This window comes from Mus pahari, chromosome 13, assembly GCF_900095145.1.
Source record: "Mus pahari chromosome 13, PAHARI_EIJ_v1.1, whole genome shotgun sequence".
Taxonomy (NCBI): domain Eukaryota; kingdom Metazoa; phylum Chordata; class Mammalia; order Rodentia; family Muridae; genus Mus; species Mus pahari.
In genome coordinates this window covers 93179659-93206558 of record NC_034602.1, presented here as the reverse complement: position 1 = coordinate 93206558, position 26900 = coordinate 93179659, and the positions used below count along the sequence as shown (strand labels likewise).

Sequence of the window (26900 nt, the reverse complement as noted above, 5' to 3'; positions counted from 1 at the left end):
ACACACACACACACACATATACATTCTCACAATTACCTATTTACATGCACATCCATACTTACATATGTGTATGGAGCAAAAGACCAAGCACTAGTGCAGAAAGAACTCACCCATTCTGGATGAAAATGTGCTGCAATCTTTATTACATAGAGAAAGAAAAGACTTCTCCCTTTTTAATGCTAAATGAATTAATCCCATGTTTGTAAGAAAAAAGCTTTCTTTCTTTTAATAAAACTAAACCTGCCTTGGCCTTACCATGGGACCTTTTCTGTCCCATGGTCAGGAGAAGCCTGCCTGCTCCTTCTGCTCTTTTAGTACTTTATGTTAACTGTAATTTCTAAGTTATTCCACTCTGCATTCTCCTTCTAATCTCAAAAAGTGTTCTGTCTAAGAACTTCTCCTCAACTAGATCCTCTCTCAGCGAGAGAGAGAGAGAGAGAGAGAGAGAGAGAGAGAGAGAGAGAGAGAGAGAGAGATGGAGGAGGAGGAGGAGGAGGAGGAGGAGGAGGAGGAAGGAGGAGGAGGAGAAGGAGTGTGGGGTGGTGGACTGCGCACATTCTGGTACCTGGTTGAGCAAAGCTGGCTTCCCTCATTTGCTGATCTTCACAGCTCTACCTCTTGTCCCTATTCTCTTGTCACAACTGGGGTCCAGGACTACACAGAAAGGCAACTGTGAGCTGGGCGCAGGCAAGGAAACTTCTCTCTTCCTCCCCACCCAGCCTCCCCTGCTCCTGCCACCATACTTTTCTTTCACGAAGGACTGTATCCTTATAACTGTGAGTCGAAGTAAGTCCTCCCTTAAGATGCCGTGGTTCTCAGAGAGAATGCAAGTAACATCACACCGTTCATTGTGTCTGAACTGCCAAAAAGCTCTCCCTCTGTGGTAAAAACAATCTATGTGCTGCTGAGCCTGATAATGTGAGCCATTCGGGGACTTACGATGAGAAGAGAGAAGTAATTTCTGCAGGCATTTTCTTCTACTCTGAACTGCACAGTACATATATACACACCACCTGGCACACAAAAATAGAAACCTGTGTAATGTTTGTACTTTCCGAATGTATGGTTAGGAGTCACTTTACTCAGACATAAGCAAGTTTGGGGCCACTGAGATTGGACTCTCCTATAACCAGCTTTGAACATCCTACCTCTAATTTAAAGGAAGGGTGTTAATGCCTTCTGCTCCCACATGTCTGTTTAGTATTTGAAATACCATGAGAACTAAGGAAAAGTATTAGAGTTTCCCCCATAAGAACTTCAGACCCCAGGGCAAGGAGGGAAGAAGCAGCATGATTAACTGTACTTATGCTGAAAATATCTTATGAAAGGGAAGCATATGGAAGTGGCAGGTATGGAGTTGGCAGGTGTAGAGGAGGCAGGTGTGGAGGAGACAGGTGTGAAAGTGGCAGGTATGCAGAAGGCAGGTATGGAGGAGGCAGATGTGAAGGTAGCAGGTGTGCAGAAGGCAGGTGTGGAGGAGGCAGGTGTGGAGGNAGGCAGGTGTGGAGGAGGCAGGTGTGGAGGAGGCAGGTGTGGAGGAGGCAGGTGTGGAGGAGGCAGGTGTGGAGGAGGCAGGTGTTGAAGTAGCAAGGTTTTGATGAGGCCGAGTAAGAAAGGTTTTTTCTTCCTGACAAAGCATATTTTATGTACTTATTTTTTATTTATTTTAAAATCATTGTCATCTACTCTGTCACATGANTTCTGTTTAAAACACTAAGACTTGATGTACTACCATTAACCTTTGGGGCAGATATGACATTCTAAAACTCCCCAAAGAGTGTAGTGCAAAGACAGGCTATATTGTTTCTGTCCTTAAGAGTTCATCCAAATGAGCCTGTCAAGTCACCTGGACAGGAAAATACCCCTCAAAAAGTTGTAACTTGAAACACATGTTATACTCAAACATAGTTACTCAGGGCACTATTAGTATAGCTGCTAACTGACCCTTAGTTACAAAGTGTAACTCTTGCTTACTTCGTTTATTTCTTTTCTTGGGTACCAGTCCAAATTCACAGTCTGCTGTCCTGATGTGAGGCACTGGGCATGTTCATCCCTCTCCCATTTGGAGCTTAGAGACTTCCACTGTTGGCCTTCCCTGCTTTCTTGGTCCACAACCAGAAAGCATGACCCACTCTCCTTCCTCTTGGTATGTCCCTTCCCACAGTCACCTGGGAACAGCCTGGTAGCCCTGGCCTGCTATAAAAGGGGCTGCTTGTCCCCTCCTCTCTTACTCTCTTACTCCTGTTTCATGCTTGCTTCTCTCATGCTTTCTTGGACTCTTCTACCTTCTCCACTCTTTCCACGAGGTCATGGCCAGCCTCTACTTCTCTACTCTCCCCTTCTCTCTGCCTTTCTCTGTCTCTACTACGCTCTTAAGCACCTTCCCATGACCAGAACCAAGTCAATTATGCTGTCCAGTGGCTGGTCTCTCAGGGGGAAGGGATGCCTCAGCATGGGCTCCCTAAGACACCCTCTTCCCCCACAGCTCACCGCACCCCCCATAGAACAGTGTTCTTTACCTCTTTATCTTTTTATAATTACAATGGGGAGGAATGCCTTAGCATGGGCTTGCTGAGGTACCCCCTCCCACCACATCATACCTCGCTCTATAAAACATATCCTTGGCTTTATAAAACACATCAGTATCTGCTTCCAAACCAAAGAATATATCACCCTATTTCAAAGGATAGAAAATAAACTATGCCTAAAACAATTAAAAAGAAAAGCCAAAGATTCTCTTTCTGCAACTATGGGCTACTTCTATGAAAGTCTGGCAGTGACATCCAAGCCTTCCATCTTACAACCTTGTGAAAATCTCCTTAACTGTGTAGGCTCGACTTATTTTGAGGTTTCTGTTTTCTTTGTAGTTTAGAAAGCCCTGTTGGCTTTCAAGGTTGGTGTTCTCTAAGTATGAGAGAACTGGGAGGAGAAGGGAGTTTCCAGTATTTATCAGAAAGAAATACAGCCATGTCTTCAGCCATTTCAAGACCAAGACCTTTCAGGGAGGCAACGGACCTCATGATTACCTTTTAAAGGACGCTCTTCCAACTCACAAAGAATAAGAGAGACATAAAATTTCTTTGTGATCAATTGACATGTGGGTTAATAGGAACCCATCATGATGGCAAAGTTACAGATTTTTTAGTCAAATCCCCAAAATTACATAAAATAAAATCATAAGAAAGATGTCATCAAGTTAGAGAAGTTTTACAGTGAGGGATCCACCATAGAAATGGAATAGCTCACATGACCTGACAATATTTCTTCAGCAGATACATGTAGAGTCTCACAATGTCATACAGTCTTTGATATATACAAGATAAGACATGTGGACACATTCTCTGTACAAATGAAATTTGGTTGTTACTGATGTTGAACAGAAGCTCCAATTGTTTAGGATCCTGGAAGCTTTCCATTCAGCCTCCTTGGTGTGGTTTATCTTAAGGGCCCCACGTTTCAGAACTAGGCAAAAAAGACTAAGGGAATTTGAATCCTCTCCACGCAGAAGCTAATAATGAAGTAGGACATGGGAGCATCAATAAGGAATAAGTTCTGGAGTCCCGTCTTTCCTGTTTACAGAGGAAAGTGTCCCACACCACCCTAGCGATAATAAAGTAAAAGAAAAATATGAATAAAATAGAAAACTGAGAAAAAGAAAAGTAAGATTACAGAAGCAAAGACCTAAAACAATGTAATCAAATGAATGTCCCTGACTTTTCTATTATCTTATTTCTCCCTGGAGAAGAGAAAAGGTGGCCCATCACATTTGTCTTGAGAATTCCTCTATTTTCTTGTTTCTGGGTGGATTTGGTCCTGTTCACCATGCTGTTTCTTTCTCTCTGTTTTTCCTCAAAGAAGGAATGGCCTGTCTTCTAAATCACACATTTCCTCAAAAGAGGAAATAGGTCATGAGAATTCTGGCCAGATGGTAAAAAAATGTCAGGCAATCTATAGCTAGCACTCTCAGAATGAGTCTATACCAACTGGTAAAGGAACTTGTTACCAAGGCTTATGACCTTAGTGTGATGCTCATGGTCTACATAGTGAAAGGAAAGAACCAACAACTGCAAGTTGTCCTCTGACCTTCACATGTGCACCATGGCATAAGCATTCTCTCTTGGTAAACAAACAAACAAAAACAAACAAAGTAAAAGTAATGGGCTACTATTAAACTGACAACTAAAAACCCAAATTATTGGGGTTGGAGAGATGGCTCAGTGGTTAAGAGCACTGACTGCTCTTCTGAAGGTCCTGAGTTCAAATCCCAGCAACCACATGGTGGCTCACAACAATTTGTAATGAGATCTGATGCCCTCTTCTGGTGTGTCTGAAAACAGCTACAGTGTACTTACATATAATAAATAAATAAATCTTAAAAAAAAAACAAATTATTTCCACATTTTAGCAAACTTTCACAGGCCACAGCAGATCTTTATTACAGTTTCATTCCTTTTGCATCACAAAACTGAGATGTGAATACCAGCAGCTAAACACAATCTATAGCACCTGGGAAGGGTCTAGATTAGCTAGGTGTACCTCTGAGACATTTTCTTAACTGGGCTAACTGCAGTAGGAAGACCAACCCTGAATGTGGACAAGGTTGTTTCCTGGACTGGAGTCTGGCCTGAATGAAAACCAGGGTGGGCTTGGCACACATGCATCTACTGCTGCTCTCCTCTTCAACTGCAGACATAACAGGACCAGAAACGGGCATATGCTGTAGAGTCCCCACAATGCATTAGGTGACTTGAAATTCATTGGCATAGATTCATTTGAGGAGTGTGTCCCCTGGCTGGCCTGGAACTTGCTGTATAGTCCTGAGCTGGCCTCATGGTCACTGCCTTCTCTGCCCCTCGAGAGCAGGTAGAATGTGATTCTAGAACTTTTTAACACATGTACCTCATGTCCCTGTTATTGACCTACAAACAGTTTTTCACATCCTGAATGTGTCTGCCTTCAAGAGAAAACTAAGAAAAGTAAGAAAAAAGAAAAGAAAAAAAAAGAGAGAGAGAGAATCCCAGGCCGGGGACATAATTCACTTAGCAGGTACAAGGTTCTACCCATCAGCCATGACACCAGAAAAGAATAAGAACAACAATGAAATAGAGATAAAGAAATAAAGTCAAAATCCCAAAGAACTTTGCAGGTCTGAGCAGCAAACTAACACAGAGGACCTGACAAACATCTGTGCCTTGTTGGAAGGCAGCCGGGTTTCCTGTCCACCCGGGAAGAGGATCCGCTTGCAGAACTGGATTTGAGGTTTTGTTGTGCACAATAGGGAGAATAGTACAGCAAATGAAAATCTAAGGACTAAATAAACATGGTGGGGTTGGGGCAAAGATATATATATATATATATATATATATATATATATATATATATATATATAGAGAGAGAGAGTGAGTGAGAGAGAGATCGAGAAACAAGAGCTTGAAAGAGAGAGACAGAGGACAAGCAAGAGTCAGAGTGCAAGAGAGAGTCAGAGGGCAAGAGAAAGTACCAAATGAGAGCACAGGAGTGAGAAAATGGGAGAGAGTGAGAGAGGAGAGAGCTAGAGCGAGTTTAGGTGCAGAGAGCATGGACAGTGGGCTGTGAAATGCCAGGCAATTAAGAGGTCCACACAAGAGCTGTCTTTCAATTGTGCTCGCTTTATCCACACAAACACTCCGCATTCTATCCTGCTGTTTGGGCAGAAATGCTGCTGCAGTTCCAGTCTTTCTGGGTGAGCAGAAGCTTGCAGGCTGGGAGGATGGCCCTGAGGTCCTTTGTAAAAGCAGCTTTTATTCTACTGATATAGTTGTTGTCCCCAAGACTTGCTCCATCTGTCTGCTAACCTAGGCCTACTCCTGGAACTTCTAGACTTGGTCCAATCTAATCCAGGCCTGAAGTGTTTTCAGCCTCTAAGACTTGCTGCTGAATAAGCTCACCCTTTCTTGTTCTTTCTGACCTCTGACTGGCTGCTCAACTTAGTTGCTCTGGCTCAAACTCCTCTCCAAGCTGTGTGATTCAATATGGCTTCTCTCAGCCTCTGACTTTGCTCTTCTTGGGCTCAAACTAACTCTAGCAATCTGTTCTAATCTCCTGGCTTCTTCTCATTCTCTCATTCAATCTGTCTTCACCTGTGTCTAGCTTGTTCTCTCTTTAACCTGTCTCTTTAAAACTCTCTCAATAAAACAATCCTTTTTCTCTCTCCGTGTTCTTTTTAAGTAGCCTCTTTTTCCTTTCTTTCCTTGTGCAAGTTAGGTATATGCTATTCTGTCTGTCCAATCTTTCTCTGGTTCATCACTTTGTCTGCCACTCAATTACATATCATTTTCAAACACGGGTACTTCCTTCTACAAACTAACTTTACCTTCATTGTTTAGGATTAATGGTGTTTACTAATGGCATAGCTGTATTCCAGCCAGAGGGATTAACATTGTGTGCTAAGTACTGAAGCCTACCCCAACTAGAAACAGTTTTTTTTTTTTCAGTAAATAACACAATCTTGGGGCTCACAGTGTGATCAAATATCCCACAACAGTCCATCTTTACTGAGAGCATATGGTGAGTTATTTTTGTCTTGAAATTGAGTGGTGGAATTTCAGTTAATACAAGTTATAAAATCTTGACTTTCTTTATTACTGCATGATGTCAGGAACCCTTTTATATAGTGCCAGATGGTAGTTCATCTATGATGTCGAAACTTGTCAAGAACCTGAACTACGAATTCATGTTATGTGCTTTGTAGTACATAAGAGAAAGGTAGATATTCAGGTCAAACAGAGCCTGTACCTGGAAGTCATATTTTTTTTTCACAAAAGCATTTTTATTTGAGGCAAGAAGTTTGACTCATAGGATTACAGTTCTAAGCACTCAAATTTTAGTGTTAGTGGCACAACTTGGGCTATAAATCTTGCTTCTCCTTGGTTGGAAAGGGTACTCGTGTTAAGTCCTCCAGGTGGGTAAGAAGAAAGACCAAGAAAGGCTGAAAGAAACACCTCAGTTCCTGGTACTGCCCTCCAGATTCTACATCAAACTGACTAACTCTCACCATCTGATCTGCAAGGTGCCACCCAGTGCAGAGGGACACAGGACACAGGACACTTGCAAGGGCAGATGAAGCAGATAGAACAGGTGTACATCACTTGGGGAGAAGCAGGGATCTGTCTGCTGCAGCTTCAGACTTCTGCATGGAGGAGTAATCCTTGGGTTTGGCACAGCTCATCAAAGCACACACCCTCCAGTTCCTGTTGTAGCTGAGTAGAGTGGTCATGTCTTCGATGCTCAACTCAAAGTCAAAGACCTTAAAGTTCTCAGCAATATGCTCTGGTATCACAGACTTGGGGATCACTACCTGATCCCGGATCAGCACCTGGGATGTAGTTTTATTGTACTTGGCTGCAATTGCCTTGATCCTGGGATCCTCCAGGAGAGAAGGGTCTTCAGGCTTGGCCCAGGGCCTGTCAGGAGAACCAAGGGGACTGTATGCTGTCACCATGATGCCTTAGCAATGGCAGTACTCAATCAGTTTCTCCTGAGTTAGGTATGGGTGGCACTTGATCTGGTTAACTGCAAGCTTATATTTTAAGCCAGGTTTGTTCAAGATCCTCTCAGTCTGAAGAGGGTTGAAGTTGGAGATACCAATTGCTTTTACCAAACCTTCATCCACTAGTTGTTCCATAGCCATCCAAGTGTCCACAAAATCTGTGTCACTAGGAATCAATGTTTCCTGATACATCCAGTGGGAAATAGTCGGGCCCAGGTTTGAAGCCCGTGGGCCAATGAGTAAGGCAGAGATCCAGGTTGTTCAGCTGCAGGTCACTCAGTGTCTTCTGGAAGGCTCCTTTCACCATGCTCTTTTCATGGAACATGCACCATAGCTTGCATGAAGAGATCCTGGGGCTTCACCACCTGCTCCTTGAGCTTGTCCTGGAGGGCCACTCCCACCTCCTTCTCAGTCTGGTGCACATGGGCAATAACCCATGTCAATAGCAACCTTCATAGCCTCAGTCACCTGGCCATGAGGGGACTTCCAGGTGCCCAATCCCAAGGTGGGCATCTTGGTGCCACTGTTGAGTTCCAGATAGCTAGCGATGATTGCTACAGGTTACACACCTGGACCAGCAAATGTGTCAAAGTGATATTTTTGAGAAATCAACCTCTCACTGATATTTAAAATGTCGTTAACCTTGGTATATGTTCAGGGGAAACCATGTAGGGGTAGACTACAAGCAGATTATATCAGGCGTTGGTAATTAATGAATGACAGGCAGGGTAGCCTTTCTTATAGGCAGAAAGGTAAATGAATTTCAATTTTTGAGAATCCCTGAGTTTTCAAGAGTGGGCCAACAAAAAAGCCAGATGTTTCCATCTCAAAAGTGGAATTTGTGTTGTAATTTCTAAGGCAGGCCAGCAGTTCCTTTCGTGCGGACCCCAGAATTTTTGATGTCTGACACAATTAAGTTATATATTTACATCAGGGGCTCATGGTCTTGCTCAAGCAAAGAACCTTGATATTGAGTAAGTAAATTGCACATTTGTTCTGCTTCTTTTTAGTGTATACTGATGGGTGTAGATCCTGGAATTTCTGTTGTATTGTATTGTATTGTGTTGTGTTGTATTTTATTCTATTCTATTCTATTCTATTCTATTCTATCAATGAATGCTCTATTATCTTCAGAACTCAAGAACTTTCATACAGGGTACTGTGAAACTTTGCTTATAGGAGCTCACACTCTGAAAGGTTACCACTCCCTGACAGATTTTAGGTAAGGTGACAGTCTCAGAGAGCTATTTTGAGCAAAGGGACTCTCATTGCACAAAACATATTTGGAGAAAACTGACATGCCAGCCCACGCACTTAGTTTTACATGCTTAATTTTACTTGCAAACATGATACTCTGTGCAAGAAATAATTCCTCTTACAAGTCCCAGATGTCATCTTTCTCTAAGTATTTGACAACTAATAAAAACATAATTAATTCTAAATGCTCAATCAAGGTCACTCTGGAGCTACACCTCTAGATTACTGGGTTTCCAACGCTAAAGAAAAAAAAAAAAACCACAAATATTTTCTGTTTGAGAATTTATTCCTGGGGAGAAATATTTAAAAACTACGGTAGTTCTGGGAAATTTGGCAGAAGTGAAAGTAGTTACTGTAAGTGAGGAGCATCCTGCCTCCTAGTGGTGACTTCTCCTGCTCTGTTTTAGTCATTTCCCTTAAACAAGTTTGCCATCTATTTGAGACTGTCTTGGGAAGTATGGCCCAGTTTCCCTGATTTCTTTCCCAGACCATTTGTCATTTGTGTATTGGAAGGCTACTGATCTTTGTGAGTTAATGTTGAATACTGTCACTTTGTTGAATTTGTGAGTTAATGTTGAATACTGTCACTTTGTTGAATTTGTGAGTTAATGTTGAATACTGTCACTTTGATGAATTTGTGAGTTAATGTTGAATACTGTCACTTTGTTGAAGTTACCAGTCCTGTCTTCACATCATGGGCTTCTATGCCCTGTATGTATGACTGTGGTTTTGTATACAGATCTACCTATAAGGATATTATACCCATTCTTATAAATCCATTGTAAGTTGAAAATATTGACAGTTTACAAATGCATTTAACATACCTAAGCACTAGACACCTGAAGGCAATAACTTACAGCACAATGAAATGTTTCACTCAATTATCTTTCTGATCACATGACTGACTGGGAGCCACAGCTTATTGCAGCTGCTCAGCACAGCAAATATCAAAATTCACAGTTCAGAGTGCAGCCTGGTGTGGTGGTACAAGCTTGGAGGAGCTACAGAGTAAGAATTAAGGCGTAAGGACCATGAGTTTGAGGACAACCTGGACTACAGAGCAACTCCCTGGTTCTGGTCCATGAAGATCCTGCTCAAACATACAAACAAGCAACAACAACAACAACAACAACAACACACTTTTAAAAAGTGAGAGTACAGTTTCTGAGAAGTATACATGGCTACGACATCATCTTGAAATTGGGAAATGGCTGAGTCAACCGTCACAAGCCAGGGACTGTCTGTGTGATGGACTTGCTTCTTTCATAAGGACAGATTTTTTTTTTTTACCAAGTATGAAAGCCATTAAATTGGTTCTTACTCCTAAAAAGTTTTTAACATGGGAGATGGTATGTATAATTATGAAATTTATGGCAAATCATTTACCTTTAAGGCCATAGAGAAAGAATCTACCTTCATACTGCTGGGGTTCAAGGTGTGTACAACCATTCCCCGCATATGAAAAGTAATTTAATAAAAAAGGGGAAAGTGAGGAAGATGTACCATAGGTCAGGTATGTTTTTGACATCCATCATTTTCAGCTTACTGTGAGTTTATAAGAACGGATGTAAGTTCATTATAGTTTGACAAATGTCTGTATATAAAAACATACCTGGATTGGTCTGGAAGATGGATCAGTGTTTAAGACCACTGGCTGCTCTTTCTGAGGAACTGGGTTTAATTCCCAGCACCAATATGGTGGCTCACAGCTTTCTCTAACTTAAGTTTGAGGGGATTTGACACCTTCTTCTGGGTTCAGTGGGTGTACACACGGTGTGTACTTACATTCCTGTGGGCAAACATCCAAATACATAAAAATAAAAAGAGAGAATGAACCTTTAAACAAAGGGAATGAGGAGATGCTGTAAAGACAGAGCTGCCAAGAGATGGCAAACAATTTTCAGAGCGGTTCACTGAGGGAGGAAGCTTTCCTGAGAAAGATCTGAAGAAAGTGCTGGTTGGGATAAAGGTTTCATCAGGAAGACTCCAGTGAAAGCTGTGACAGAAAGGATATCTTCTATTACGAACTAAATCAGTTCTGAGGACGCAAGATTTCCAAATTGGTCCTAAAACCAGGGAAGCCCAACCTCTGACCTCTGGCCCACTAAAGTAGGGTGTCTCGCTGTGGGGAGAGCTGTTTGTTTTACAGTTAGTGACAGGAGATAAGAGAGATGGGGACTGTGGTTTATTCTTTGGGTAGGAACCCCAGGGTTCAAACTTAAACCATCAAATACCCTCGTAAAGATTCACCTCAGAGATCATATGTCTGCAGCGAGAGCTTTGGGAACCTCAGGAATTTAGCACAGTGACTCTGGTTAAACTCCTTCTGATATTCCCTAACAGTAAATATTGTTAAAGGAAAGCCACCGTTTTCTGGAAAATCCACAGAATATAACACACTTATTAGAGAGAGTTACTATTTCAGGGAAATATTTTTTTACAGATTTTCTCTAAAATTTTTTATTTAAGAAAAGATTTATTTATGTATGTATTTTATAAATGTGAGTGCCCTGTCTGCATGAACACTTCCATTTAGTAGTTATCCCCAGAAAGTGAGAGGATTCACTTAATGATACTGTCTTCCTACCAAACCAGAAAATGTAGGCTTGTAATTGGTTTTCAAAGCTCTCAGTCGTGGAGAGATGGCTCCATGGTAAAGAGCACTTGCTCTTCTTTCCTGAGGACCTGGGCTCTATTCCCAGCACCCACATGGGCGGTCTCAGCCATCTGTAACTCTAGTTCCCAGGGATCTGGAGACCTCTCTGGCCTCCGCAGGCACCGGGCGTGGAAGTCATGCACAGACTTACACACAGGCAGTAATGTCCATACATATAAAAATTAATAAAATAATTAAAAGGTTTTAGGTGGCCACTTCTAGAAGCTGAAACTGGAACCAGGATAGGGTGGGGCTGGGAGTGGGGGGCCGACTTGATGTCGCTTCCTAATCCATGCTTGAATGTTAAAAATATCTTGAGTAATGCAATTTTACTTGGATGACTTCAACATTGGCCTAGGGCGCGTCCAATGCTGTACACACACAGCAATCTGACCCAGGTAAATAGTCCATGCTTAATCACGATGTCCTCTTCTTGCTCTTTTTGAGATAGAGTTCGATGTTTAGGTCTGGCACCCAAACTCCCGACCTTCTCTCCCAGCCTCTCGATTATAGGGATTACAATCATGAACACTCAATTCATTCTTTCTTTCTTTCTTTCTTTCTTTCTTTCTTTCTTTCTTTCTTTCTTTCTTTCTTTCTTTCTTTCTTCCTTTCTTTCTTTCTTTCTTCTCTTCAGATGTAAAAAGAAGCTATAAATCAAATTATATTAACAGCATGGGCACCTAACAAAACATATCCTTTGTCGTCCTGACCCATTGTTTGTCCTGTTCTGTGATAAGCATATATTCATCTCCTGTTTATTTTCTCCCATTTGTTAAACAAAACAAAATAAAATTCACAACAACAACAACAAAATCTAAACACGCCACAGAAACTGTTACTTTCGCTTTGTCTTTTCCTGGATGCTAGCTTCTCAGAGTCCAGCACTGATGTGAGCCTGACTTGGGGCATAAAGTCTGCCCAGGTCTCAGGATCGGCTGGATCCCAAGGTGAGCCCTCACCCCAAGACCCCACTCCAACCCTGCCCCACAGAGACTCCCCGCTTCCTGCTCCTGCACCAGGGCTAGGCCCTGCCTCTTTCCCCCTGGCTTGGCCCCGCCCCTGTCCCATGGCGGGCCCCAGCCCCAGGGCTCCCCCTATTGCATCTTCCCCATGGCGCGCCCCTCCCCAGACCCATGGCGCGCCCCACCCTCCCTTCCGCCCCATTGCCTGCTACTTCCTCTCCAAGTCACCGCCTCTGACCACAGAGGCCCCAAGAACTGTGCAGAGCAGAAGCCAGAGCCTCTTGCACCTTCCAAAGACCAGAGCTGTAAGTCTTCCGGAACCTCTGCATTATCTGACAGTGGTAAGTGTGGGTGAGCAGGATGCAAAAGAGTGCAAGAGAGGGCTGGGAAACCCACTGCAGCTTCATTTGCAACTGTGAAATGCAAAGCAACTTGGCCACTTCATGCAATTCATAGAGGGTTGCTGTTTGGGCAGGTTAGCAGTGTACAACTTTTGATTTCCAAATGTATGAAGGCAAACACAGTTGGTGTTGAGCAGGTAAAAGTTTTACTGGTAGCAGAGATACCAGAAGTGCATAAGAAATTTGTTAACACCGTTACTTTAAGGGAGCTGGTCAGTTTATTATTTTTGTTTATCCCATGATATAAAATTTGTCAGGCAATCTCTAGTTCGATATACAGATATTCACCAACTTCTTGCTACTCTTCCTCAGATAGTGCAGAAAAAGTTTCAACAGAAAGAAAAATTAAAGACCAAAATCATTAGATTACAAACCTTTTAGTGGATTGTGTATATATAATTTGTTTTATTTTCTTCCCTAATACTAGAAATGCAGTTACCCCTTGAGTTCTAGGAAGATGGAAAGGTTCGTAGGAAAACCTCTTTACTAAGCACGGTGTGTCCAGCCTGGGCATCTGCATATGAATTCTCCTTAGGGAGTTAACATGTGCCTCACCAACTTAGTGTGTTCTCTTGCATCAATGTGCACTAAGACACAAACACACGCAGAACCTATTTCTGCGCGTACTGTGGTTGAGCATCCGTGAAGCATTTGAGAAGAGGAGAAATATCATAAACGGAAATAAAATGCAAACTAGAGTGGAGGGCTTTTGGAAGCCATGGACATGGAGAGATCAGAGGGACACAGGTGCACTGAGGGACCCTCGAAGCTGAAAGGTGCATTCTTAGGTGATTGATTCGGTTTTTGTTGCATATACATAGGTGCTCTGCTTGCATGTCTGGAGCCCACAGAGGCCAGAGAGGGCCCTGGAGCCTCTGGATCTGGAGTTGGAGGTGTTGTAAGTCCCTGTATTATGCAGGTGCAGAGAAAGGAAGAGTATGTGCTATTAATTGCCGAGCCATTTCTCCAGCCCCTTAAGCTGTGTTCCTGTGACCATAACAAGAAGGGGTTGCGCAGCCCCACAACTCAGGAACAATAAGGGACTAGCACTGCTTTTCACAGAGGCTTTCACCAGTCTGCTTTTGAGGGAACGTTTTTTCATGTGCTAATTTGGGATGTAGAAGAGACTCAAAGGAAGACTATGCTATGAACCATCCCATAATACCAGCAGCAGCATCATGCCAGGTAAACTGTGACTGTCATTTTCCTTACCCTGTGTGGGACAGACAGATCTTACCTAAAGATAAACGGAGATGTCATATGCAGTTAGGCAAGTCTCATGTTCTCTAAGTATTTGGTAAATACTTACCTTGTAGCCACATTGCATATATTTTGGGGCACAATGTGACATTCAGTACATGAGAATTATGATCAGTTCAGCACAATTTTCCTGTCATCACAGACATTTTGTTGACTATTTTTTATTTAAATTTAGTTCTAGTTAAAAACTGTTTGAAGCCAGGCGTGGTGGTGCATGCTTTTAATCCCAACACTCAGAGGCAGAGGCAGGCGGATTTCTGAGTTCGAGGCCAGCCTGGACTACAAAGTGAGTTCCAGGACAGCCAAAGCTATACAGAGAAACCCTGTCTCAAAAAACCAAAAAAAAAAAAAAAAAAAAATTGTTTGAAGTAGGAAGTCTTAGAATCACCTGCTTAATTAGAATTGAGGTGGATTATGAAAATTAAAGTATTTGAAAAGCCTACTTTGTACATGTCACACACACATACACATGTCACACATACTCATACACACACATATATATACACACATGCAAACATAGACATACACTCACACATATAGGCACACATACATACTTACATACACACAAATATATACACATACAAATGTGCACACATATACATACTCTCATACACAAATACACACACGTACCTACATACAAACATGCATACCACATGTATGCACATACAAGCATATACCACATACACACATATACACACATACACATATACAAACATGCACACATATACACCCACAGAGATACACTCATACAAATATACACACTCACTCATACACACGTACACACATACATACTCACACACATATACAGAAACATACAGACACACATAGACACACAAACACACACATAGATATATACACATAGATATATACACACATACAAACATATACATACATACAGACACACTCATATACACAGATAAACAGACATATACACACACATATGCACATACACGCACACACAAGCTACAATGATACATAGGAATCCAAAATTTCTTCTCCAAGAGATTTTTTTTCCCACATTGCTTCAGAATGTGAACCAAAATTTATAGTTTAGATGTCTGTGGCTTCATAGTTTTTCTCTTCAAAACTGGTTTTGTTATTCCAGAGTTAACCTTAGACACTGCACCCGCTGACAGTGTACAGTCTGTGACTCTGGGTGCATTCAGAGGTGTGCAAGCATGTTTCCAGCACCTACTCTGCTTCTCTTTTCTTCCAACTTGTTGAGGCCCAGTCTCTGCTGTGTTTCTGGCATGCTGAGTACTAGCTGGCTCATCATCTTCCAGGCATTACTGATGAAATACTGTGCATTTCCAGAGCCCCCTGTGCTAGAATTGACTTTGAGGGCCCTCTCCCTGAGGACTAGCTTTTATGGTACTAGAAGGTACCATGCACGCTTCCAAAGGAGGAAGACAACCAACAGTCCTACCAAGACAGAACACTCCACTCGTGAAGCATACCAATGAATGGTAATAACCTGTACAATAGCCCTGTGGGTGCAGTAGTGGCACACACACACCTTGGCAGGAACCAACAAGTCTCTTTGGGCTTAAGACTGACTCAGCAAAGTAGTGCCTGGTACTGGGAACCTAGATAACTAACCCGTGTTAATTATTGAGGGGAGAATCTTTAACCACTAACTTACTAAACAAGCACAATCCTTAACAACACTCTGTATACTCACACACTCCATATACTCATAGATAAGTGTAGTCTTTACCCCTCATCAAGGAAACTTGGTTTGGTAACAGATAGAGAGACCACTACAGAAAACCACAACCGATTAAAATGTGGCATTGGAGCCCAGTTCCAGTGGATGCATGTACAAAAAAGCAGTCTCCTGCCTGAGGCTCAGGGAACACTGGCAGAGGGAGCAGAAAGATTTTAAGAGCCAAAGAATGAGAGAGTTTGCTGTGAGAGTGTGTCTCCCGTGCCATTAGAATCTACACCCATGAAGTCTCCTCAGCCTGACTGCCCAGTTGTGAGCTGAGTAAGCAGGACACCAAGGAACGATCAATGAACATGCCAGCTGCACAGAGAAAAGTGCAGGACGCCAACCCTCTGAGGGCGTGCTCGCCCCACCCCCACTTCCCAGATATCTCCCTTCCCTGGGCATCAGGTCTCTACAGGGTTAGGTACATCCTTTCCCACTGAGGCAGAGTAAACAGTCCTCTACTACATGTGTTTATGCTCTTTGGTTGGTAGGTTAGATCTGGGAGCTCCTAGGAGTCTGGGTTAGTTGATACCATTGGTCTTCCTATGGGGTTGCTATCCCCTTCAGCTCTTTCAATCTGTCCCTTAACTCTTTCATAGGGGTCCCCAACCTTAGCCCAATGGTCGGCTCGAAGTACCGGCGTCTGTCTCAGTCAGTTCTGTTGGTAAAGCCTCTGAAAGGACAGCCATGCAGGGGGTGGGGGTGTGGGGTGAAGAACTCTGGGAGGGGAGACCAGGAGAGGGGGTAACATTTGGGTATAAATGAACAAAATAATTAATTAAAAATTATGAAGACCTCCTCTTGCATGACCTGCAGGACATGACTGAGAGACCAAAGAGGAGCTTTTTTTATTAGAGTAGCATCCTGAACTACAGACTGAAGACAGGAAACCTGTACCCCTTGCCAGCAAGCACAGCACGGCATCAGTAACAGTGTCAGGGATCGATGCCCAACCATGGGATAGGTCCCGAGCTGGGCCAGTCACTCCACTGCCTTTCCTACAGTCTCTGCTCCATTTTTGTCCCTGCATTTCTTTTAGGCAACAACAATTCTGGGTCAGAAATTCTGAAGGTGAGTTGGGAACTCTGTCCCTCAACTTGGGGCCCTGGATATCTACTGGAGGTGGCCTCTTCAGGTTCCATCTTCTCACTGTTGGGCATTTTGGCTCAGACCACACTTATTGAGACCTGGGAGTCTCTCACCGCCCAGGTCTCTGGGCAAAGTTTTTTCTTTTTTCCTCTCTGAGAGCAATAACTCATCACCTTGTTATTGAAGCCCTGGTAGTTTATATTTCAGTTCATTTAGTCTGCTGGGGAATGCCTTTCCCTGAATTTTAAAAGTTTATCTGCAAAGTTCCAAAATGTCCATTTTTAAAAACTCCAGCTGGGCAGTGGTGGCGCACGCCTTTAATCCCAGCACTTGGGAGGCAGAGGCAGGAGGATTTCTGAGTTCGAGGCCAGCCTGGTCTACAGAGTGAGTTCCAGGACAGCCAGAGCTACACAGAGGAACCCTGTCTCGAAAAACCAAAAAACAAACAAACAAATTCCATATTTATTGCTCAGATATAAAAACAATAGTCATAACGGGCATAATGAAAGTAGTGGGTAAAACTAATCTAGAATAAAACATGAAGTTAGAAACTGATAAAGGTAAAAAAAACAACAGTGAAGAGAAAAGGAAACGGAGAGGAAGAGAAAAGAACAAGAGATTAAAATAATATAGTTACAAAAATTTAAAATGTGTCAATAAAATAGATAAATCGCAGGCCTCTAATCCTGATGCTTGGAAGTTGAGGGTAGAGGATCACAAATTTGAGGCAAGTCTGAGCCATACAAGAAGAGCCTGTCTCAAAGTTAAAAACAGCAAGATTAAGTAAACACAAGACCGGGGCTTTTAAAACATTAAAATATTAAAATGAATATATTATCAAAGTAACACATAACCTTTTTAATATCTGGAGGACAAGGAATTAGAAGAGCCTCTCTCTTGTGGCTCTCAGAGAATTTGCCAGGTCTGGGGCATCAGGTCATAGTCAGTGTGTCTCCTTGTTCTCTGTTGCCACCTTACATGTTGGTGCTGTGCACAGTACTCAGGTGCTGCACAGAGTACTCAGGTGCTGCTCACAGAACTCTGGCGCTGTGCACAGTACTCACGTGCTGCTCATAGAACTCAGGTGCTGTAATAACAGAGCATCATTCACACTGCTGACTTCCCTCCTTTGTGTACCTCTTTCCTTCTACCCAGATGACTCTGTGGCATGTGGTCTATGTGAAAACATCAGTTTGTAGGATTTGTCTAGAAACAGCTGTGTCTCACAGATGCTTTGGGGGAAGTAGAGATGGCAAACAGAGCTTGGTGTTCTGTAATGAGGAAGAGGAGTCCTGGGACCTGAGCTCTCTGCCTGCCTAAGATTTTCAGATCCTACCCAGCAGCTAACTCCCACACAGTGAGGAGGAAGCTATGATAACTGGGTAATCCTTGCAACTAGGGGTCAGAGCTCTCAGCCCCTGTCTGCCGCACGCAACATGCAGTGTGAGCCAGTTTCAGAAACCAAGAGTCTGCCAGCCGCCTGCTCAGAACTCTAAGGCTCAGCAGTGTGCCTGTCAGTCACTCCCACTTCTGCTGCTGTCCCTCATGGCTGCCACTCAACCCGTGTAGCCAGGACACCATGACTTCTGCTGGATGATTTGGATTCCCTTCAGAGTCAAACTCGAACCTAGAAGCTCCTGGTACTTGCAATCTGAGAAACAGAGAGTATAGAACTCGGGCTCTGCCCATCTCTGTGCATCTTTGTATTATATGGGACAGTGATTACCAGAGGAAGCCTTGTCATGAGTGACTCCAGTTTACCAAGCAGTGGTTTGCTTTGTTTTGGAAGCAAATGTTGAAGCAAAATGACTTTGTAATGTATGAATGCAAATATCTAGCACAGTTAAAAATAAATTGTTAAATAACTTATTAATACAAATATATAATGCCTACAAACACATTAAGCCTGGAACACCTAGACACATGGATGTTTGAAGACCTTGTCAGAGAAACCAAGCTTGCATGCTGCCCAAAACACCAGAGCCTTGAGCACTGCAATGCCCGTTCTGCACCCCCCCCCCCGCCCGGAGCCATCACCAGGCCACCTGAGGTGTGCATCATCACATACACAGGCAACAGACTCTCAAATCCATCCTCAGGATTTTTGCTGACCGTGATGAGCCCCACTTGAAATGTCCCATATGTTCAGACCCCTTAGGCCTGGTGTCAGCTCTGTGCTCTGAAGTAGTCTGCACCTTACTGACACTGTGCCTTGAACCAACTGCATATTTTGGCTGCCCTGTTACAGAATAGCTCAATCTGGATGTGTATCTGCCTCCCACAAGTTTACACATATGCCAGCATGCATGAACATCACACAGACGCACATGAGTAGTAGGAGCAGACACACACACACACACACACACACACACACACACACACACACACACACACACGGGGGTGGGTGGGAGAGAGGTATTAATGGTGGTCATTGGTAGTCATGTATTTTGCCTCTGAACTCATAGTATATCATAATAACCTTTTGAAGTAACTAAAATTCTTCCCTTTCATCTGTCTCTTTCTTTATTAATTACAGATGACTTTTATCTTCAGCTCAATATGCTCATTAGTTTCTTAGGAATATGGTGTCTTAGGGACACTCAGTCATGTCTGCTTCTCATCTAGGTTCCCAGGTAATCACAGAGATATGTACTGTTCATCTGGAAGGAATCCACCTGTAGAAGGAAGCCCCATTTAAAACCATCCGTGAGTGTGATGATCTGTGTTAAGATCGTGTTTGTCTGGACCTTCAACTTACTATTGGTTTTCCTTCCACAGGAAGGAAGAACCTCCCAAGATGGCTTCTAATAATGACCCCACTGTAATCTCAATGATAGAAAGACATATTTGTGACCTTCCTGAAACAAACACCAGTGGCCTGAAGACATTGACTGAAGAGGCCGTGTTGAGTTTTCACAACATAAGTTACCAAGAAACAGTACAGAGTGGCTTTCCATTTCGTAAAAAGACATATGTGATAGAAAGACTATCAAACATCAGGTATGTCCATGAGCTAAAGACAATACTGGAATACCATTCTTAAAAAACACAGACTTCCTATTTATAAATAAGCTCAGTGTGTGTATGTTTGTGCGTATGTGTTTGTGTTTGTGTATGTGTATAAGTTTTATCTGTGTGCATGTGTGTATGTATATACATGTCTGTGCATGTTCATGTGTGTGCATGCGTGTGGTTGCACACACATGTGCACACGCACATGCATGTCTGTAGATGTGGATGCTATTGCCCACGTGGAACAAGGCTTTCAGAGGACAGCCTTGAGTGTTACTCTTCACCTTTACCTTGTTGGAGACAGAGTCTCTGATTGTTCACTGCTGTGTGTGGCAGGTTAGCAGCCTGCCAGCCCCTGGAGAGTCTCCTGGCTCTGTCTCCTCTCCAACTGCTTTAGAGGTGCCCACTACTGCACCCAACTTTATGTTAGTTCTTGGGGGTTTAACTTAGGTCTTTATATATCAAGTGCTTCCCCATGGATCCAGCCTCATCATGTTCTACCTACAGATAGGTTCATGACCACAGTGACTTTAATGGGGTAGCGACTAAAGAACAACAGAATGGATTAATGACACCAAAAGGTGGTTCCTTGGAAATACAAACAAGCTTGACAAACCCTTAGACATAGTACCGAAAAAGAACATGATAAATTTTAATTCAATAAAATTCAGGATGAAAAGGTAATTCCAAGGACATACTGGTAAAATTAAGAGATGATAAAGGGATATTGAAAATTTAAATTCTGAAAATTTGAAAGTCTAAAAGAGTTGTGAACATGTCTATGCACACAGCCCTCTCCCAAAGCTGAACTGAGAGTTTCCAGCAGGCTGACTGGGTCAATCCCAGGTGATGAGATGGGAGCAGAGAGAAAAGTCCCAACAGCAGACAATCAGGGCCTGATGTATCTGCTCAAAGTTCATTGACAGCTAAAAAGAACAAAAGAAATGTGGAGACACAGTGTTCCACAAAGTAGGGAGAGCAGCCTGTAAAAAATCCTAAGGCAAGCATAGCAAGGTTTCCCCAGCTCAGTCTGTACACTCGTTCTCTCAAGCCCAGCCCTATGGTGTTTTTGTACACTGGTCATGTCTGCTCCTCTACCTTCAACTTCCACCATTTCTTACTAAGAAGGGCATGGGAAGGGCAAAGCATTGACACATTATCTGAATGTGAACTGGCGAATGGGATGCTAACTTAGCTTCTACAAGAATACATGCCTTTCAGTCTGAATATTCACTACTCTGAAGGATTCAATCAGTTTTCTGAGACTGCTTTGTGTTTGTGCTGTATCCATACTTTGAGTGATGTATTTCAGTTCTAATCTGAGTGTATTCTAATATATGTATCAGAGAAGGAAACCATCATTTTGGGGATGTATATTTTTTGTTTCCTAATTTGATTCAGGTGTTTTTTCTGAGCGTTGATCTTGGCAAAGCTTTCTGGTCCTTTGGAGTGCTTTTTTCTAGTCTTTGGATTTCTGCTGAAGGTGTATTGATTTTGGTTCTATTCCATTTTAATAGCAACAACAGAGCTTCGGATACCCTATGAATCATTGATTTCTCATGTAGAGGTTAACAGTAGCAAGCAAGGATATGAAGACACTGATCATCACACTAGCAGGAACCTGTTACATATGTGACACCAAAAGGCTGCGTGAGCAGCGGAGTCATCATGAGAACCTGGCTACTCACTTCAAGGAACATGAAACTTAAATGCATCAAATTTCAAAACAGACAAATGATTTCAATAATAATCAAAAGGGATTTTGTGATATCTGAGACTTTTTTTCTGATGAGTTCCCACTATTAATTGATATCTTTCATAAATAATAGATCTCTATTAACATTTAAGATTTGTTATGCATTTCTGCTTATATTCTGTCTACAATTTCATCCAAATTCAATGAGCATGTTCAGTGTAGACCCTAAGATAATATAACTTATTCACAATAGAAAAATAAACCAGTATGACTTTGTGTTTACAGTGGGATCATGAAACCTGGCCTCAATGCCATTATGGGACCTCAAGATGGGAGCAGATCTTTGTGAGTATTACAGAAAGCATATGTAAGCCGTTTGCATCCAGTTCATGTGCTTTAAAAGCAGTCACCTTTACGGGTGTTATTTAAGTGTTATTATTACAGCTAGTCTAGTCCTATGTGCTGTGGATGATGTGCAGGAGGGATGTGTTCTAATGTTCCACAAAGAACAGAAAGTCTCTATGTCCACTTTATGAATAGGAAATGGTAATGTGATCAGCATGTGGTATTAATACATACTATTTAATGAAGTTGGGAGATAATATTGAAATAGACACATGAAGCAGAAGTCGCCTGAAAGGAAGAAAACATTGGTAGGACTAATTCTCAAATTAGCAGCACATTACCTGGGTCCCCAGCTTTAGATGGCAGGGAGGGGCGTTTATGCAGACCATGTCTTACATTCATAATTCTGGGCTGAATGACAGCACATAGTAAAGAGAAAGGTACGTGTGTGTGGTTTTTGTTAAACTGTTGACTTGTTCACTACATTATGTTTCTGTTTTACTTACTATGCAGAATTTTAATTTTGAGTCACTAAAGGATGATATAGTTTTCACTGAATGGAGAAAATAAACTACACAATATAATTAACCCCTCTTAGGTTATTAGATGTCTTAGCTGCAAGGAGAGATCCGTGTGGATTGTCAGGAGATATTTTGATAAATGGCAAACCTCGACCTGCTAATTTCAAATGTACTTCTGGTTATGTACCACAAGTAAGTGTTGGTGGGTTGTATTTTCAATTTCCTTTGCTTGTGTGGGACAGATCCTCAGCTTTTAGCCTTGTGCCTTTCCAGTTAAGTGTATGACACACTCATAGGCCCCACTTTTCCTATGCCAACATTGCATAGTGACTCTTTACCCAGAGTCTGACATCTGTGGCACAGCATAAGCCATTGCAGCTGTGACTTAAGTCGAAAGGACCACTGTTGTCCGCTTTTGCCTTTCCTCTACCTTTCTACAATCCTTAGAAGATGTTTTCTGTGAATAACTGCAGTCATCAATCACCAAAATTGCTGTCCTCTTCTTCAGAGGCAAATGGGAGGGGAGGAAACATTTGGATCAGGCTCTGTGCTTGGGATTAGTGAAACTGAAAGCTTGTTTTAAGTAGAGCACTGCATTGGGTGTGTTGTTTGTGTAGACTAGGTTACATTTGTTAGAGTCTTAGTGGTAACTATACCTAATTGAAATTCCATTCGCCCTTAAGAATGATGTGGTGTTGGGCACAGTGACCGTGAGAGACAATTTAGAGTTCTCAGCAGCTCTTCGTCTCCCAGTGACTATAACAAGAGATGAAAAGAGAAGGCGGATTAATGAAGTGCTTGAACTTCTGCATCTGAGTAAAGAACAAAATATCAAGGTAATGTGAGGAAAAATCTTGAAAGACTCAGAAAGAGAGAGAGAGAGAGAGAGAGAGAGAGAGAGAGAGAGAGAGAGAGAGAGAGAGAGAGAGAGATCTGTGTGGATGACATGCCCCTCCACAAGCTGTTTCCTGTAGTTTGTGTGGTCAAAGGTGGCTGCTTTCTCTGTTAATGACTAAGTGACTGGGTGCGTGACATTAAGGTGGAAATTAAGCTGTAAAGCCATCTTAGCAGTGGTTGAGCTTGGGAATGGAGAGTGATCCAGTGGGGGGGGGGGAGTGCTCCTCACATGGCCATTTCAAGTCCTCCTCATGTGGCCCCTGTACCCTTAGTGTTAAAGTCATGACTCATCTGAGAATTTGATGCGTTTTCCTTTTCTGCTTGCCTTCCCTTCCTTTAGAGCAGTGGTTCTCAATCTTCCAAATTCTGTGACCCGTTAATACAGATTCCTCATTCCTGGTAACCCACGAGCACAAAATTATTTTGTTGGTACCTCATAACTGTAATTCTGGTACTGTAGTGAATCCTAATTTAATGTCTGATACGTAACCCCTAAGGGGGTCATAACCCACAGGTTGAGAAGCAATGATCCAGAGTTACTTTGTTCCCTTGTTGTTTCAATGTATTTCTGGAACTGACCTGTGCTGCAAGACTGAGGACTGTGGCTCTGTGCTTCTCCCTACCTTAATTTTCCTTGCAGGTTGTACTTGGTCTCTGGCATCCTCTTCTAACTTGTTCAGTGCTTGTTATTTTTTTTGTAGCCTTTGTTTTGTGTTTTTATCTCATCCTTTCTGGGGTGGTTAGTTCTGACTGTCAACTTGACACAATCAATAATCCCTTGGAACCATCTAGAAAATGAGGACTACTCTAGTCGTGTGGTTTGTGGACGCTTCCATAGGTGCTTGTCTTCATTAAGTTAATCCGTGAGGAAAGACTCAGCCCACTGCAGGCTGCGCCGTTCTTTGGGCTTGGGTCCTGGGTGGTGGGAGAATGGAGAAGGTGAGCTGAGCACTGGCAGGCAGGTGTGCATTCTCTCTGTGCTCTGGACTGCATGTAACCAGCTGCATCAGGTTCATGCCTTGACTGTCCTGCAATGATTGACTGCACTTCTGAACTGTGCTCTGAAACAAACCTTTAGCTCCATGTGTACTTCTCATCAGAACATTTCGTCTCAGCAACGGGACAGAAAACTAGGATATCCTTTTGCCCTTGCTCGCTGATTCCCTATCTTCTGACAATGATAACTCCCAGGTCCTGCGTCAGGTTTCAGAGATATAGCTTTGGTCAAGAGCAACAGTGAATGGACCAAACTGTCTCCTGTGGAAGCTCATGCAGGACCAGGAAGGGCAATAGATGAGTGGTGAGGTTCACTGCTGACCATGTAGTGGATAACATGTTTCCCTTTTTTTCCTTTTAAAAAATATTTATTTAATGTATATGTGTATACTGTAGCTATCTTCAGACACACCAGAGAAGGGCACTGGATCACATTACAGATGATTGTGAGCCACCATGTGTTTGCTGGAAATTGAGCTCAGAACCTCTGGAAGAGGAGTCAGTGCTCTTAACCTCTGGGCCATCTCCCAATAACCAGTTTCTTACTGACATATTAAAGGGGATATTATATAGCACTTCATTCCTGAATACTGAATTATTCTTCATCTTTTTAAAAGGATATTTACTCACCTTAACAATTCCATTCTTAACTATCAAAATGAACACTTCCTTGACATCCTCAGCTCTGTCAGGTCTATAACCCTTCACAGCCCCCAAATGTCCTCTATTATTTCATTGCTAATAGAAACTGATCAGGAACTTTATTACATGCTTCAAGTTTTTAAATATCGGGTTGTTTCCCTCTTCTTGGGTCCCCAAACCTTCCTGCTTTTCACCATGACATTGATTCATGGAGAAGATTATATGTAGATATTCGGTGAGTGGACATTGGGTGCTATGGATGGAAGTGGCTTGAACGAAGGTAATTCTCATGGCTTACCTCCTGTGCTGGCCGTTTGTTAGAACAATGAGGCCTAGGACGGCACTGGCTGTTGATTCTCTTCAATCTTCCATGAGGCACTTGTCTTGGTGAGAAGAATGTCACAAACGCTGCCATTCACCATGCTTTCTTTCTTCCTGAGTGATAGAAATCTGTTTGCTTTGGCCCTCTTTTATAACTTGGTTTTATATTTAAAGGGAAGTGCTTTGTTTTGTTTTAAACAGTAAGTAGTCAGTGTCCTAAGTTGCTTACTTGATTATTTTAGTGGCAACCAATAAAGATATTTATTAACTCCTCGAAGATCATGAAGTATAAAAGATTTCAAGAATTTTAATCATAAAACTTTTTAATGATCACTTTGAAAAAAGGTGTGTGTTACTGTGTGTGTTTGTGTGTAGGTGTAGTTGTGAGTGTGTGGATATGAGCCTGTGTGTGTGTGTGTGGCAGGGGTGAATATGTGTATGTGAGTATGTGTGTGAGGGTTATGTGTGTGAGTGTGTGTATATGTGTGTATATGTAAGTGTATATGAGCCTGTTTATGTCCCTTCCTGAGGCGTACTGCATACACAGTAAGGTCATAGGACACTGTATTCAGGGTTCATTCCAACCTGGTATGTAGGCAGGGTCTGTCTTCTGCATGGCTTATGCTCCTCCGTTCTCACTGTAATTACATTCTGATGGGATACAGATGTATGCCACGGCATGTAGCTTTCTAGATGAGATTCAGGGATTGAACCCAGACTTCAGGCTTGTGTGGCTTTTCCCTGCTAGACCTCTTCAGCTGACATAGACTTCGATATAAGAAACATAGAGGAAATGTAGTTACCATAGCAATGTGATTGTCATGTAGTCAGCACAGTTGTGTACTTGCTAATACCAGCCTTTGGGCTTCTGAGTCGGTAGTATTTATCTCATACTTGCTAAAGCTATTTTTCACGGGAGTATTTTAAATGAACACTAGGCAGTATCTTACTCCTGAGAACTTAATTACATTTCATTCATCAAAGAAAGGACATATGCGTACCTGTAAATTCTAAACTATCAATAATAATTATAATTTTTTTAATAAAAAAATTGTATTTACTTAGAAGCATTCAGAATGTCAACAAAACAGCCGCATTTTTTTTGCAATTACAGAGTGGTATTCAGTTACCAGAACAACAATTATCTTGGTATAAGCTAAATCTGAGACAACTGAAGATGGAAAAAGTAAAACCCAAAAATAAAACTGAAAGGAAAAAACAAACAAACAAACAAAAAACAAAATAAAAAAACCAAACTACTGTCCCCATATATAACTAAATTGTGCTGTGCACCAACAAGAACCTGCTTTAAATTTCCACGCCATTTACAACCCCCAGACTGTACCAGGCAAGGTTAGTGGCTATTGAAAATACCACCAGGACAGGGCTATCTAAAGACACATTCGGTGGTGTGTTAACTATACAAAAAAAGACACTGTACAGTTTAAAAACAAATCTTACACAGCCTTACATTTCAATTTTTTTCTTTAAAAGGAGTGAGTTGTGTACAGGGGGGTTAAATGCTTTATAGACAAGAAAAAAAAACTGTGCTAGAACCAACTTATTCATCATCATCATCATCTTCATCTTCTTCTTCCTCTTC

At 42.2% G+C, this 26900-nt stretch overlaps 1 protein-coding gene and 1 pseudogene across 1 annotated transcript in view; one reads left to right on the top strand and one right to left on the bottom strand.

The window, feature by feature from the left end:
• Positions 1 to 7123: 7123 nt before the first annotated feature.
• On the bottom strand, positions 7124 to 14129 carry LOC110330355 (annotated as a pseudogene).
• LOC110330354 (ATP-binding cassette sub-family G member 3-like) overlaps positions 12672 to 26900 on the top strand; it is a 44245-nt gene continuing 30016 nt past the window's right edge. The window contains 5 exon segments of the mRNA XM_021210340.2: positions 12672 to 12747; positions 19646 to 19867; positions 21861 to 21920; positions 22519 to 22633; positions 23125 to 23277. Of these exon segments, the coding sequence (XP_021065999.1) occupies positions 19665 to 19867; positions 21861 to 21920; positions 22519 to 22633; positions 23125 to 23277 (531 nt within the window). The 5' untranslated portion in view covers positions 12672 to 12747; positions 19646 to 19664.